The 14,171-nt window shown below is 41.3% G+C and overlaps 1 protein-coding gene across 1 annotated transcript; it reads right to left on the reverse strand.

Moving 5' to 3' along the window:
- rorca (RAR-related orphan receptor C a) lies at positions 1 to 10,139 on the reverse strand (the record flags this gene model as incomplete). The annotated part of the gene is made up of 10 exons (XM_079220814.1): positions 1 to 171; positions 287 to 399; positions 1,357 to 1,467; positions 1,652 to 1,759; positions 2,935 to 3,067; positions 3,527 to 3,648; positions 3,763 to 4,200; positions 4,355 to 4,496; positions 4,651 to 4,736; positions 10,133 to 10,139. 10 exons carry the CDS (start codon positions 10,137 to 10,139, stop codon positions 1 to 3), a joined length of 1,431 nt encoding a protein of 476 aa, XP_079076940.1.
- Positions 10,140 to 14,171: the final 4,032 nt, after the last annotated feature.

Raw genomic sequence — 14,171 nt, forward strand, 5'->3', positions numbered from 1 at the left:
TCAGCAGTTCAAGCCTTCTGTGGAGTCGGGGAAGGTGATTTCACTGCCAAAAACCTCCCGATACAGAGGCGGGAAGGTGTACGCGGTCTCAGGGTGGATCAGGCGGAAAAACTCCAGCTTGTCGATGTGAAGGTTGCAAATGGACTTCATGATGGGGAGTTTAGACACCATCTAGAAAGGAAATACAGAAGAGTAGAATAAGTTAAAAGAAGAAATAAATACCAACACAATAGATGCACAAACGCATTGTCAACAAACTGGCACAGCAATGCAGCAAGGTGTGTACCTTAGCTAGTTTCTCTTCTGATGCTCCCCCTTTTTGTAGGCAGCGCTGCAGAGCCACATAGACCTTCTCCTGCAACTTCTGTATCTTATGAACATCTGTCAGCCAGGGTCGGTCTGAGGGAAATCAGAGTGACAAGATGCTTTCGTTAGTGTTGGCAATTTGAACTCTCATGAGGTTTACAATGTACAAACATCTAGGAGAAGAATACAAAATGCACTGAGCACTAACTGCGATTGTGCTGTGCAGATGATCTTTTTTAACTGCTTGTATTTTACAGCTTCACAAACATATTGAATTTTAGTTTGCAGATACATGAAACTTGTCTGAGATAAAAATTAATCAGTGAAGTAAATCACACAAACTTTGCAGCCTGTGCGTGCAAAAACATGGGTGTGATCAAATAGGGACTTTCACGCTGGCACTAAGTTAATATCCTGTTGGCGACAGCACTAAAGTTTCTGCCTGGGTGCAACATTGCTGATGTAGGGTGTGTAGTGAATTATAAAATTTCAAATGCTTTTAAATCTATGACAGCAGAATAAGAGTGTAGGCTACTACAAAAATAGGTGAAAAATAATAAACGAATGTAAACTTCATTGTCTTTTTATACAGTAGTCTAAAGAAGCCAATCGTCAAGATTGGTTTGAATTGGACTATAATTTTATATTTTATAATTTTTTTTTGTCACAAAGGTCTTTAATTTACAATTAATTACACATAGCATTATCCTGTAATTTCTTAAACGCGAGGAAATAATAAGATTTGAAGAGAGTCAGTTTTAAAGATTATTATTGTTTTTACCTGTGAGAAAGGTTTGAAATGTCATAATAGCCGGTAGCGGATTAACATCTAATTACTTATAATTAGCTCTATTTTTGTAATGCATTGATGTCGTCCAATTTACTGAGTCAACTTTAAGCAGTGCAGTCACAGGCCAAGAGCTTTTAATGGGCCAAATGTAAGACTTAATGAAAAGTGGACTCCACAGGTGGATTTCACCTATTTAGATAGAGGTAAACACTACAATGAGCATACATATATGTATGTATGTTCAGGAAATAGGATCTCACCTGGTGAGAGAAGCACAGCAGCAGTGAAGAGAGCCATCTCTTCCTCGGACATTTGTACACGGCTCAAGCTTTTAGCCAAGTCGAACACTGAATCCACCAGGTCGTCACAGCCTAGACGGAAGGAGAAGGATAAATTCATCATTAAAACAGGAACTACCGGCTCTGATAATGTCGATCAAGATGACACAAATCTACTGCTTCTCCTTTCATCAAGTGTATGTGAGAGAGAGAGAGAGAGAGAGAGAGAGAGAGAGAGAGAGAGAGAGAGAGAGAGAGAGAGAGAGAGTGCACTCACCAAGTGCTTTGAAAAGATGAGCAGCTGTAAACTTTCCGTCGAAGAGTATGGTATTGTTGATGGGGTTATAGGCCCGACACATACGGATCAGAAGAACATCCATGCAGCCTGTGGACACACACAGAAGAAAACAAAAAGATTAGTGTCATGTACGTATTTAAGTAGTTGAAACAGAGCCTTAAAAATCCATGTAAATGATCTACTTAAACCATGTTCAGTAGTTATGTTGAAAAGAATTAAGTGATTGTAAAATCTCATTTTTCCTATGATTAAATTGAAAGGAGAAGCATAATAAAAACATTATTTTGATGATTTTTTTTTTTGATGTCCTGAATAATGCAGTAATCTACATAAAAATTTAAAAAAGACAATTTCAATCAAGAAGAATAACTTAAACGAAAAGGAAACTTTTCTGACAATAACAGTGAGTGTTTCTTTCAATTATCAGCACTTGTAAAAAAGAAATGTTGCAAGAAGAAGGCTTCTTATTTACCGTAAACAGATTGTGTTTAATCTTCCCTGTCATGATGACATTAAGTTAAACATTCTTCACTGACAGGGTCAATTAATTCAATGTATTGTGAGAGCTATAAATGACAGGGTAATTGTCAAGGATAAACATCATAAAAAGTAAAACAATGCACAATGCCTTTCAGTCACTTGTCATGCTTGACTCATGAAATCTTTGATCAAGCAACCTATGATTATATGGTGCAGTGGATTTGACACATTTAAAGTGACTGTTTGACTTCAGGCCAATCATAATTTGTCACTGACCTACATTCACGTCAATCATGCTGCCCTTCCCACCTTTCAGGTGTAACTCGCGTTTGGCGGCTCATACGTGGGCGTGGACACCTCTCGCGTCTTTTAAACATTGTCAACATTTCTGACCTACCCATCTAACTGGTCTAATTAAACGGCTGGTGAGAAAACCTTTGTGTCTAATTATAGGAATGATTTGTTGTTTGGGCTGTCACCGAAAAACAAAACCCCATTTAAAATCTCCAACATCTAAAGAATAACGCGATGGCCTCCACGAATTACTAGTTGAGGCACCTTCATGGCGTGATTACAACAAGCCTTCAGAAGCACCTTTTCAAGTCACGATGACAACATCTGCCTTTTTCGCAGCTAAAAGTTTGCAAAGTAATACACAAACAGCTGTCTGGCTGGTGGCACATGCTTTGTAAAAACAGCTCTCAACTGTTGCCTGGCTAAACACAGAGTATGGGACGGGCTTTAACCTCCAAGCTGAGCGTATGCTGGCGTCATGCACTGACCTGCTTTGAGGAGGATGATCTGATCGTTCTGACAGAGGTCCATGAAGCCAGAGATGCGCTTGGCAAACTCTACCACGTACTGGATTGCATTGGTGATTTGAATGGAACATTGTTGCCACATCGCCTCAGCTGACTGAAGAGAGAAAACAAGAGACAAGGAGGCTTTTATTAGAATTGCAATACAAGTTGTATTCCATTGTTTTCTGTTGCGCTTATCTAGACTCTGGTTGAGTGATTTCCCTCTAAAGACGTCCCGACCTGCTGTACGTTTGATAACATTTGCTCCATCTTTCTTTTTGCCATGTCCTACAACCTTGACTAGAGAGACAAAAAGCAACTAAGGAGATCTGTGGTGATAAGAAGGGAACACTTCTATTTGTTTTAGTAAACCTCTAGTTGATTTTTGAGCATGATAAGCTATGAAATAATGTTTTATGTGTAACATTTTATTTAGACTGTACAGAACCTTTCACAATACAAATCATATGACCAATTAATCATCTAGGCAGATGGTGGAGATTTGCAATAAACCCCATTCGTGTAGTGTGGATAAATACAATATGCTTGGCATACAATAATGCTTCATATATACCTTGGTCTGGTATGAGCGTGTCTCTTCTGGGCTATACAAGGTCCACGCCATTCTCGTCAGCTCCTCTGTGCTGTACTGGCTCGTCTCAATATGGGACTTCAGCACAGTCTGAGTTATACGCTCTGAAGAGAAGGAAAGTTTTTCTCAATGAGATTCATGTTGTTTGAAAGATAGATTTAAATTTCAGACACACGGCTGCAGTATCTTTTACATAGCAGCTTGGCATTCATACTGACCTATCTCAAGCAGGGTGCAGCCCTCGGGCAGCGGGTTGAAGATAGCGTGTGAGAAGAGTCCAGAGTCGTGCAACAGCTGGTACTCGTGCTTGATGCTGTGGTTGCTGTCTAGAAAGTCCAAGTTGGTCTGTTCTGGTGAACTCTGAGAGGAGGAGGTGCTGCCTGCACTGCCGCCCAGCATGTCCAGGTTACAGTAGTCTCCACCTACGTCCTCGGGGGTGAGCGGCAGGTCGAAAAGCAGGCCTTCCGGCAGCATGCTAATGTCGTCAAGGTCGCTGAACGCGACAGTGGAGCTTCTTCTGTAGGTGCGGTCGGCCATGACGGCGTCCTCTCGCTCGCGGGCAACGAGTCCCGTGCACTCCTGGGCCTGCTGGTGCTTCTGGACCTCTGCGTACAGGCTGTCGCGCTGCTTTTTGGACATCCGGCCAAACTTGACGGCTGCAACCGGAGAACGGAAGGACCAAAAGGTTAACATTCAGGAAGGGGTGATCTATGTCAGACACAGACTACATGACTCGCTCATAGTGATAAGCAGAAAGTGGGAGGTGGAAACTGGGAGTTAATTAATTATAGATCTAGTGGCTGAACTCACCATCGCGGCTCATGCCCAGAGCGAGACACTTCTGCAGCCTGCAGTGCTGACAACGGTTGCGGTTGGTTCGGTCAATTAAACAGTTCCTCTGTCGGGAGCAGGAATACATAGCATTGTTCTGCTGGCTGCGTCGGAAGAAACCCTTCAGACAAAAAAAACACACACAAAAAGTGAGCATGTTTATGTTGGTTGGCTAGATCATAAACAAAATGCTCTGATTAGACTGAGTAGAATGGTGATAACAACAGCTTTATAGCTACTTTTACAACTGATGAGGGACGTGGATGATTGCTCACCTTGCAGCCTTCACAGGTGATGACACCATAGTGAATCCCTGATGATTTGTCTCCGCAGATTTTACACGGAATCACCTCTATTTGAGCTGGAGAGAGAAGAATGAGAGGGAACAAAAAATTTATCGGTGAAATAGTAAAAAACATTGAACAGATTTGGTAGAAGTTACTTAGGTTACTTGGTTCAATTTGCATCTACATAAAACACAAATAGAAAACCACAGGCAGGTTAACCACAAATAACAATTAAACATCTTTTGATCACCGTCGCGATATAGAGAAGTAACTGGAACATTCAACATTTTCTTTTTAAGCGTATCATGTTGGCTGAAGTTATTGTCAATACAACACCTCAGTCATATCGAATAAATAAACATTTACTCTACACAATTTAAACTCATAAAAGACGAGCACCACCTTGTGACATGTGACACTTGAATTTTCTCACGGGAAATCCAGGATATTTCTTGACAGTCAAGTGTCGTCTGTGCATTACAATGTAGCAAATAACAACGCCATTCATTGCACAGGATTGTGAAGCAACGAGAAGTGACAAGAAAGCAGTGGACGTGAGTTTACATTGTACACCTTGGGTTCATTGTGGGGGCCTGAGCCTTCTTACTCAGGAACAGCCTGTTCTTTTCATTATGTTGTTTATCTAAGTAGCCGGGCCTCCTCAAGCCCAGAATAGCAGGTCAATTGCATTAGCTGAGGCCCAGGGTTATAAAGTTTCACGGCTTTCTCTCTGTGTCGCTCCTCTTTCAGGATGGCAAAATGTGAGCAGGTATGCTGTGCTGAACCCTCCATGGCCGAAGATTGTAACCCACAAAACAACTGCAACTGACTGTTACTGTGTGGAAAATGTGATTCGGCACCGGGCAGCAGGGTGTGCCAAACAATCCATAAACCACTTTTGTTGGGTCACAAGGGGTATTAGCTAACCTGTAAATTGCAGCGAAGGCTTTAACCGGCCATCACAGCTCTCCAGAAAATTGCTGTTTTTCTAAAGGCTCTTTGATAAACCACTCGCGAACAACCAATCACATGAGTCACTCTGTGTGGGACATTACCATGCAAATCATAACTCGGGAAAGAAAATCTTTCAACATTTTCCCTCCACAAAGACTTTCTTAGCAGCGCAGGAGACATATTTGAGTGTTTCCTTCTGGTCAACACAACGGATATATATAAATAAAAAGCCATGGAAAAAAAATCCCTTTCTATTGCTCCCTTAATCGCTCCCTCTCCAGAGCCTCGCCCCCGCCCTTCGGCCTGTTATATAACCGTCTGGCTGCATTCCACGAACACACTCATTCAAAGGTGGTTGCCATGGCAACAGGGTGGCGATCCTCCCCCCCCTCTCCCGCGACACTATTGGCTGTCGAGTCAGCGGCTTCGTCTGAGACTTGCGGTCTCACCTGCCAGTCAGCTGACCATCGCCGTCACGCCCAGTGAGCAAGAGCTGCTCCACTGACACAGTTTCTCATTCAGCAAAAGGGGGCGGGGCTTGTGCTGGCAGCCCCACAAGGAACACAATTGGGTTTCTTGCAGGTTTTAAGTCAAGGGAGGGTGGAGTCCTCCTTTTGGTTTGGACTGAAAACAATGTAAGGTTGAAATACGGACGATCAGTTGAACCCGGCTGGGCCAAACTGCCCCCTTTTACAATTTGAGCAACATCTGGAAATATTTCCTGAAACATCTAGTACAGAAAGCTGCAGCAGGGGAAACTCACATGGCTTAAGAGCAGCTCTTGACTTGTTACAGCATGTCAAGTATTTGAGTGAAATTTCAGCTGTGTTTGAGCTTGACCACAAATCTATTTTTACTCTGGTGCAGTTAGCTGCCCGGAGATTCCTTCTGTCGCTCTGGTCTATTGGCAAATAAACATTGCACAAATCACAGCTGAGCGCAGAAGTGTACAGTGTTTATAGTAAATAACAGTGTGTCGATTAGTAGAGGAGTCTCTGACAACTAAAACAGTGCATTCTGCTGCCACCATACATTATTTGTTATGTCAAACGACTGTTTGTTTCCTTGATTCTTAGACAGCAAGTGCTTACACAAACAAGAAAAGAAACTATTCTGTGTGTTTAAATGCTATTAACATGTATTATAAACTACAGGTTTAAACACAATAATGTCTATATTTGAGGAAGATTGTAATCATAGCTGAACTTTTTGAATTTTATTATTTAATTGAATAGCTTTGAAGTTTAAATCTTGAACAATATGCAGTATGTAAATGACAAGACAGTAATTTAATACGCCTCATAGGAGCTTTGATATGCAGTTCCTGCTATGCCAGGTTGGAAAATCCCTCCCATCATAATTTGCATATTATTTCCGAGAAACTCATTGCAGAAAAGCATGTCTTAACATGGCCGGTAACTCGTAGAGCCTTTAAACTTAATCTCTATGTTTAAAAGTTATTTTCTGTGTTTGCCGGTCAGTGCTTTTCTTCATCACTTCTGTAAAACCTCTGCTATAGGGAGACTTTGCTCGCTCATCCCAGCTAATCAAACAGGGTCCAAGGTCCTATTTACCTTGCACTTAACATGTACATGACATGCTGTATACTTGACCTACATTCTGAGGGGCTCCTGGGGCCTCCATGGGAAGAACAGCATATATAGTGTATTGTGCAACATATTGCAAAGTTAAGTTACCAACCAGAGAGGGTTTGCACACTCAAAGTTGGCCATTATTTTAATAAATATCCAGTAATGTTTGACATTCTCTCATCTAAAGAATGCAGATAGTTTTATATAACCTGACACTAACCCAAAACTGTAAAAATGCACTGCGAGTTTTAGGTATTTACTCAGCAGATACCATAGTAGTGGGGCGAGAGGTATTAGTGTTCACGAGTCCACTGCACAGGTCTCTGCATCGTGCATCGCTCTTAAGTGGAGCCCTTGCTGATGTTGTTTGTATTGTTATAGAGTATCGCTGAAACTATGTATTATAAGTGGCGGCAATCATTTCCTTTTCATTCAGAATGTATTTCCTGACCGTCTCCAGGAAGAGAATGTTAAAGGTATTGCCATCCGCCCACAACCTAAAAATTAGGTCAGCCAGGTGAGGATACATTTTTTGCTGGATGCTTTATGGTTGATGTCATGAATTTCCCCACTATAAACAATAAAAAACAGGTCAATTGATGACACTCCCATGCTGAACAACAATGCTAAGAAACCAGTTAAGAAACCAGTCATCACACACTGTGCCCTCACCATTGGTCAGAGAAGATAAAGTCCATTCACTGGATGGTGCTGTTTATGCAGCTCCGAGCCCAAACCCAAACCCAAGTGGGCCTCCGCAACACAAGCAAAACCAGACTGAGGAATTCAGTTCTCAGCGTGTCATTTTGCATGCAGCTCCAAACCGCAGGAACAAATTTAAGACGATGCTGCAGCAATCTCTGAAATCTCTTTAAATGTCGCTTATCCTTATGCATACTTGGAACATAGATCGGACATATGTATATGAAAACGGCCTAAGATACTGAATCGAAAAATATTATTTGTGTGTAATCAGTATACATTGCTGGGCTGCAAAATAAATTGCAATGACATTTTGCCTGAATACTTACATGCAGGCTGGGTTGAGAGTTAAAGCGCTTCGATAAGGGGAAAGGAATCTCAGCGTAACGTTGTCATAGAGAAAGGGCACCTTGACACATACTGGAGCTCGCTGTGAATGAGGCAACAGATCGTGGCTTTAAGTCTGGGATCAGCAAAGCAGCGGACTTGGAGAGCCAAGAGCGCGCCTTCCTCTTTACTGCCACCCATTGATCCCGGGCTACATGGCCTCCATCAGTCTCATAAGGCTTGCAAAGCTCTGCACAACATTCGTCCACTGGGGCCTAAACTATTTTAAGTCTATCTGTTTGATCTTGATGCACCACACCAACCTAACCGAATGTGTTTGTGCAGCAGTTTACAACAACAACTATGAGATAAACAAGTGGAACAGCCTTGTTTGGAATCTATCAGGGAAATCAAGTAAATGGCTTCGATACACTGCTTTTCCGTGTAAATTAAATTAAATTGAAGACTGGAGATGACATTGTGGATGTAGTGGTGATTTTACATAGTCAGATTGAAAAGCTGGCGGCGCTTGGCTGGAGTGACACGTACTCTAGTCGATGTAAGTAACATTAGCTGGCAGAGGAAACAGAGCTTAACTGAATCCTGCTGTGCTTCATGGTTACATGTGGACTTGCTGTGCTCATATCCTGCTTGTCGCAGCGGTGCATGACTTTGCCATCACAACTCAACAAAGCTGCTGTAACCTGTTCAATCTCAGTTGAAGTAAAAAAACAACAACATAACAACAGATTGTTTTTCTAATTTCATGTATAACATATTTATCAAAGAACATCACATATAAAAAATAGTTTTTTTGGTAAGAAAAACTAATAAAAGGCAGCAGGCATAGATGCATTAAAAGCAGGCTTCTCCTGTGCAGCTTATGTCTACAATAGTCTGAAGAGGAGCATTCTGTCCGATACCTGATTTCAATTATCATTGTGTCATTAGTAATGACGACAGACCGGCCCTCCACCCCCAGGCACGCGCATGCACGCACGTACGCACACACAAACATTTGCTGTAATCCTCAATGACAGAACTAGGTCAATGGAGCATCTCCCTCTCCCTCTCTCTCTCTCTCTCTCTCTCTCTCTCTCTCTCGTCGCCATACTGCTGACGCTGAAAACAAAAACACGCTGGCTTATGAATTATAACTATTGCTTTAAAGCACAGTTCAACACACTATCAGTGCTTAGATACACATTAATAAAACATCAAACGCAATAAAGATGAAAAGAAAAAAGGTCGACGGTAGAAATTTGTCAAACTAATGGTTGGATCATAAAAAAGTAAAACTAAAGTGTAATAAAACACAGCACGTACAAAAAGGAAGGAAATCTAAGAAAAGGGGGACTATTTTATTCACCGTAAACGAACCCTGCCAGCAGCTTTTCGCTCGGTTTGACAGCCTCTGAATCACTCCGCTCCCTCCCTTATCCTCTCTCTTACATAACTGGAGTCACCGGTGAAATTAAGTAATTCAAAGCTACAACGCATTCCTCTCATCAAAGGCAACACTGAATAAATGCACTAAATCGGTACAGTTGATACAAATGCACTTAACACACTTTGCGTATATAAAAATAAACACATCTTGACATCCCCTAAAACGTGCTTATACAATTTGGATTACAATTCCAAAAGGTCCTATAGGTGACAGTTTGACGCACAACCTAGAAGCGGCTTTCTTTGTATTTGCGCCTCTTTGATGTGGTCGGTGTTGTCGGCCAGCGCGAGCCATCAGCCTACGCACTTCGGACCGCCTCACAGCCAGCAGTGCCTTCAACACGCTAAATGCAACTCAAAAGTTATTTACAAAACACGGGACGTGTCCGCGGCGCTGAAAAGAAGAACATACATTCAAAGTAATGTTAACATTTCCACAAACTCACCTCTCATGTTTGCGGTGAAGTCTGGACAACTCTTCAAGTCATGCAACTCCAGGTGGAAACGACGGAGAGCGTCGCGCACTTATTTGCTTCAAACCGGAGCAGCTGAAAACTGTCACAACAGCAAATCCTCATGGATTTTCTGCCTTCTTTTTTTTTTTTTTGCACGCGCCCGAGCTTAAAATAAATGAAAGCGACGGTGTGTTGCAGTTGGATACTTTGGGTCAGTCCGCGCGGTCTCGGAGGTTGTGTTGTGATGAGTCCAGCAGCTCTTCTTCGTCTCCTCGCTGCTCTGTCCTGCTCTGCGACTCTCTGCGTGTAACCTGCTCTCGGCGCGTGGACTACACATGATCCTCACCCCGCGGCCCGCCCGCCTCGTGCCCCGTGATCTGACGCGCGCGCCGCCCCCTCCGCGCGCTTCAAGGAAGTTCTCGCGTGCGTGGGAAAGTGTGGCAGTGTGTCACTTTCAGACCAGCGTGGGAACTGTGTAATAACAAGCGTACAGTTTTAATTTCCTGGTAGACAATTCTTCTCCGTAGAAAAGAAACTATGCAACATTTTAAATGATGGATAAATAAGAGGCCTCAATGTGGCTACATTCCTGTGTTATTGCATGGTTTTACTACAAAAACCTTTAATCGAGCTTTCTTTTATTTTTGTGATATTATTGTATCATTACAATACCAGTGAACGTCAAACTTTTGCCACGTCATTTGAGGATATATATATATATATATATATATATATATATATATATATATATATATATATATATATATATATATATATATATATAAATAAATGTATATATATATGTGTATATATATACATATATATATACACATATATATATATATATATATATATATATATATATATATATATATATATATATATATATGAAAACAAATTTCTGATACTGAAAATCTCAAAAGCTTCATAGTCTATATATTTTTTTAAATGGTCAGGGCTAACATCACTTTTTGTAGCATGGACACAATAAACAGATATGCACAGATAATGAATGTGCATCTTTTGTCTTTCTAATTTCCCTTATATGGTTATAGAGTTGCATAGCTAGCTTAAAAACACATATTTCTGCATGTCCTTTCCAACAGAAAATAAGAAGCATGCATGTATTTCACTGTTAGAGAATAGCTGCTGCTCACAAAAAATATGAAATACATATAAACCCCCAATGGACCAAAGCTATAGCTTATTTCTCTTTAAGACATAGGATATATTGGCTTACTTTCATTAATGAATTAGCCATATCTATGATAAGAGAAGCTGCCCTCAGTTTCCCTCTAGCTGCATGCAACATTGTAGAACTCTGCTGCATTATATCACCGGATTAACAAACACTAATCTTGGCAGAGGAATTAACCACAGGTTGCTGTGCTGTGTGTTGTTTTGTTTTTCATTTCCAGAAATGTTGCAATCCAGGGCGCATTTTTGACTTTTAAAGCATGCAAGGGTGTGTAAAGATGAATTAAATGCAATAATTAAACATAATATAGTAATGCTATAATTAATTATGCAAATCTATTGATGCAAAATAATGCAAAATGCAAAATGCATGTATACGATGCATATGTATGTTTATATGCAGAGTTGATTTTCCTTCTCGTCCCTTTGCGATGCGGATTTGTAGGAGAAAGAAAGTATAAAAACGCCCTCTGACACAAACAAAAGCCATTGAATAGCAGTGCAGATGAAGATAATTGATTGGCAAGGTGCAATGATGAGTGTATCGTGTAACTCGGGCACGGTTATGAAATGAGGAGAAGAGAGAGATTATGGTAAGTAGGTTAGTGGAGCAACACTCCCCTCCCTTTCCCAAATATCTGCTCTGCATGCGTGGTGAGTCTCCCCTTTGTCTTTCTGTCTTTTTCCACTCTATTCACGCTTTTGTCCGGAATCATATCAAAATCAAAGCTCACACTTTTACATACGGTCTCTCAGCACCACCTATGCATGCGTTATGTTCTTACACCTCTATACTGTTTGTCTTTTTCCCCCTAAACTTTTCTACAGGTCCTCTTGCACACTTGTGCAACTGTTGTAAAAACAACATTAGAACATAAATGCAAAGCAGTTTTGTGTTTGCTTCTTATTAAATGCACACTTTTAAAAATACAATGCTGGGAAAAGGGCAGTACGTGTTTGTTTTATTATATTCTCTGCTTGTAAACTTCCTCTTCCTCCTATTTCAGCGTGGTTTTGTCAGTCCGATGGTTTCCTTCCTGATCCTCATCTGCCGTCTTTCTCTGGCTATATTATGTCCCTCTGTCGCCATGAAGCAGCCACACATCCATCCGGTGTTCGCCTGCAACGTCAGTGACCCCTTGACCCTGAATCTTATGTAACCATGGCAATACCCAAATTAGAACATGGAGCACGGAAAGAAGGAGGCGCTTAGAGCTTCGACTACAGGCATGTAGCTCCCGACCAGCTTTCCAGATTAAGGCAGATGGAATGAACGCGCCTGCCGCTGTGTGTGTATGTGTGAGAGTGTGTGTGTTGGGCTCGAGAGATAGAAAGTAAAGGGGAAATCAATCAAACACCTTCTCATCTCCAAGATAGGTGATGGCGGTGATGATCACACCTTCGGAAACACTTTCTACACGTTCAAACTGCGGCGCACGAATGCCATGACAATTTAATCGCTCAAACTGGCCTCTGCCCCACGGCGCATACAGCCCAGTATACTGAGAGGATTATTTTAGGATTCGGGCTCAGGCTTCCATAATCCTCTCTCCTCTCCCTCATCCAGCTAAATCCTCACCCTTCTCCCCTTTCAAATGCCCACTAATCTGTCTCCCTCCAACTCTCTGTGCGGCTGTCATCTGGTTTGTACCTATCTTTCACCTGAACCAGCATCAATAGGTCAGTGTGCCAAACTACAGGGTGCTCTGTCCCTTTTCCACCTGTAAGACTTTCCCACTAGCTGTTCCCTTCTCCTCCTCAACTGGAATGTTGTCCTGACTGGTGTTTGACAGAAATGTGTGGTTGATAGTATCAATAGTTTGACATCTCTTGAAGATTGAAAGGTTATTCTTTAACTTGGGAGCAGCAGTTGACGAAAGAGGCCTATTTAGCAGCTCTTCTGTGGCTTCTATTGTCTATTGATGTTAGCAGATGGAATTTCCCTGCTGTCATTATTTCTAATGGAGCTGTGCCCTTAAATGGATAATTACGTTTTTATTTGCATATTTAAAATGACAACGCTAATATGCAGATATTCAGCAGGTATTATGACCCCCATATAAGTTGATTAGGTTAGCTAAGCAACACAAGGCTGCACATGAGGGTGAAGCTACAACCGATCGCTGAAAAATAATTTTTTAGGCAGTCTAAAAGGTTACAATTAAGTTACGTAAGATGAAAACACACTTTGAAAGGGTTAAACTTCTAAGACACAGACAAAGACAACACCTAGACCGGACAAAGCTGTCAATTACAAGGTAGCCAAGCCCTGAAGCATATCCTGCTTTATCGTCTATATTTGACTCTAAAATGCATCATAATTTATTAAATGAACATCATGCTGTATTGAAGAAAACTTGAAACTAGCGATTAAGACCATAAACTCATGTTCACAGTGTTTACTGAGGGAATTAATCAAGTGAGAAGTAGTTTAAGTAAGAGTAAGAGTAATTTTCTCAGTTACTTCTATACACATTTCCTGCCCCCTGCTGGTCATTAGAAAGAATGCATGTTTACGGCACTTATGCATCGGATTCACTTTTCAGATCTGGAGTATTTAGTCATAAACTAAAATATTGGATGTACACAAATTTTGACGTGATAATAGATGAAAAGTCGCAAAGGATCGCAAGCATAATTTCTACTCTATTGTGAGAGGGACAATAATGTCTGTACCACGTCATTAGAAAAAAATGGAATGCCTATAATCAGGAGATCTTTAAAATCGGTAGAATTCATCCTCCGGGGAATCCCAATCTCAATCGATCTACAAAAGTCAATGGCAATGAGATAATTCAGTCTGTACCAAAGTGGTGGGCCTACTGACAAAGTG

Source organism: Taurulus bubalis, assembly GCF_910589615.1.
Source record: "Taurulus bubalis genome assembly, chromosome: 7".
Classification (NCBI taxonomy): Eukaryota; Metazoa; Chordata; class Actinopteri; order Perciformes; family Cottidae; genus Taurulus; species Taurulus bubalis.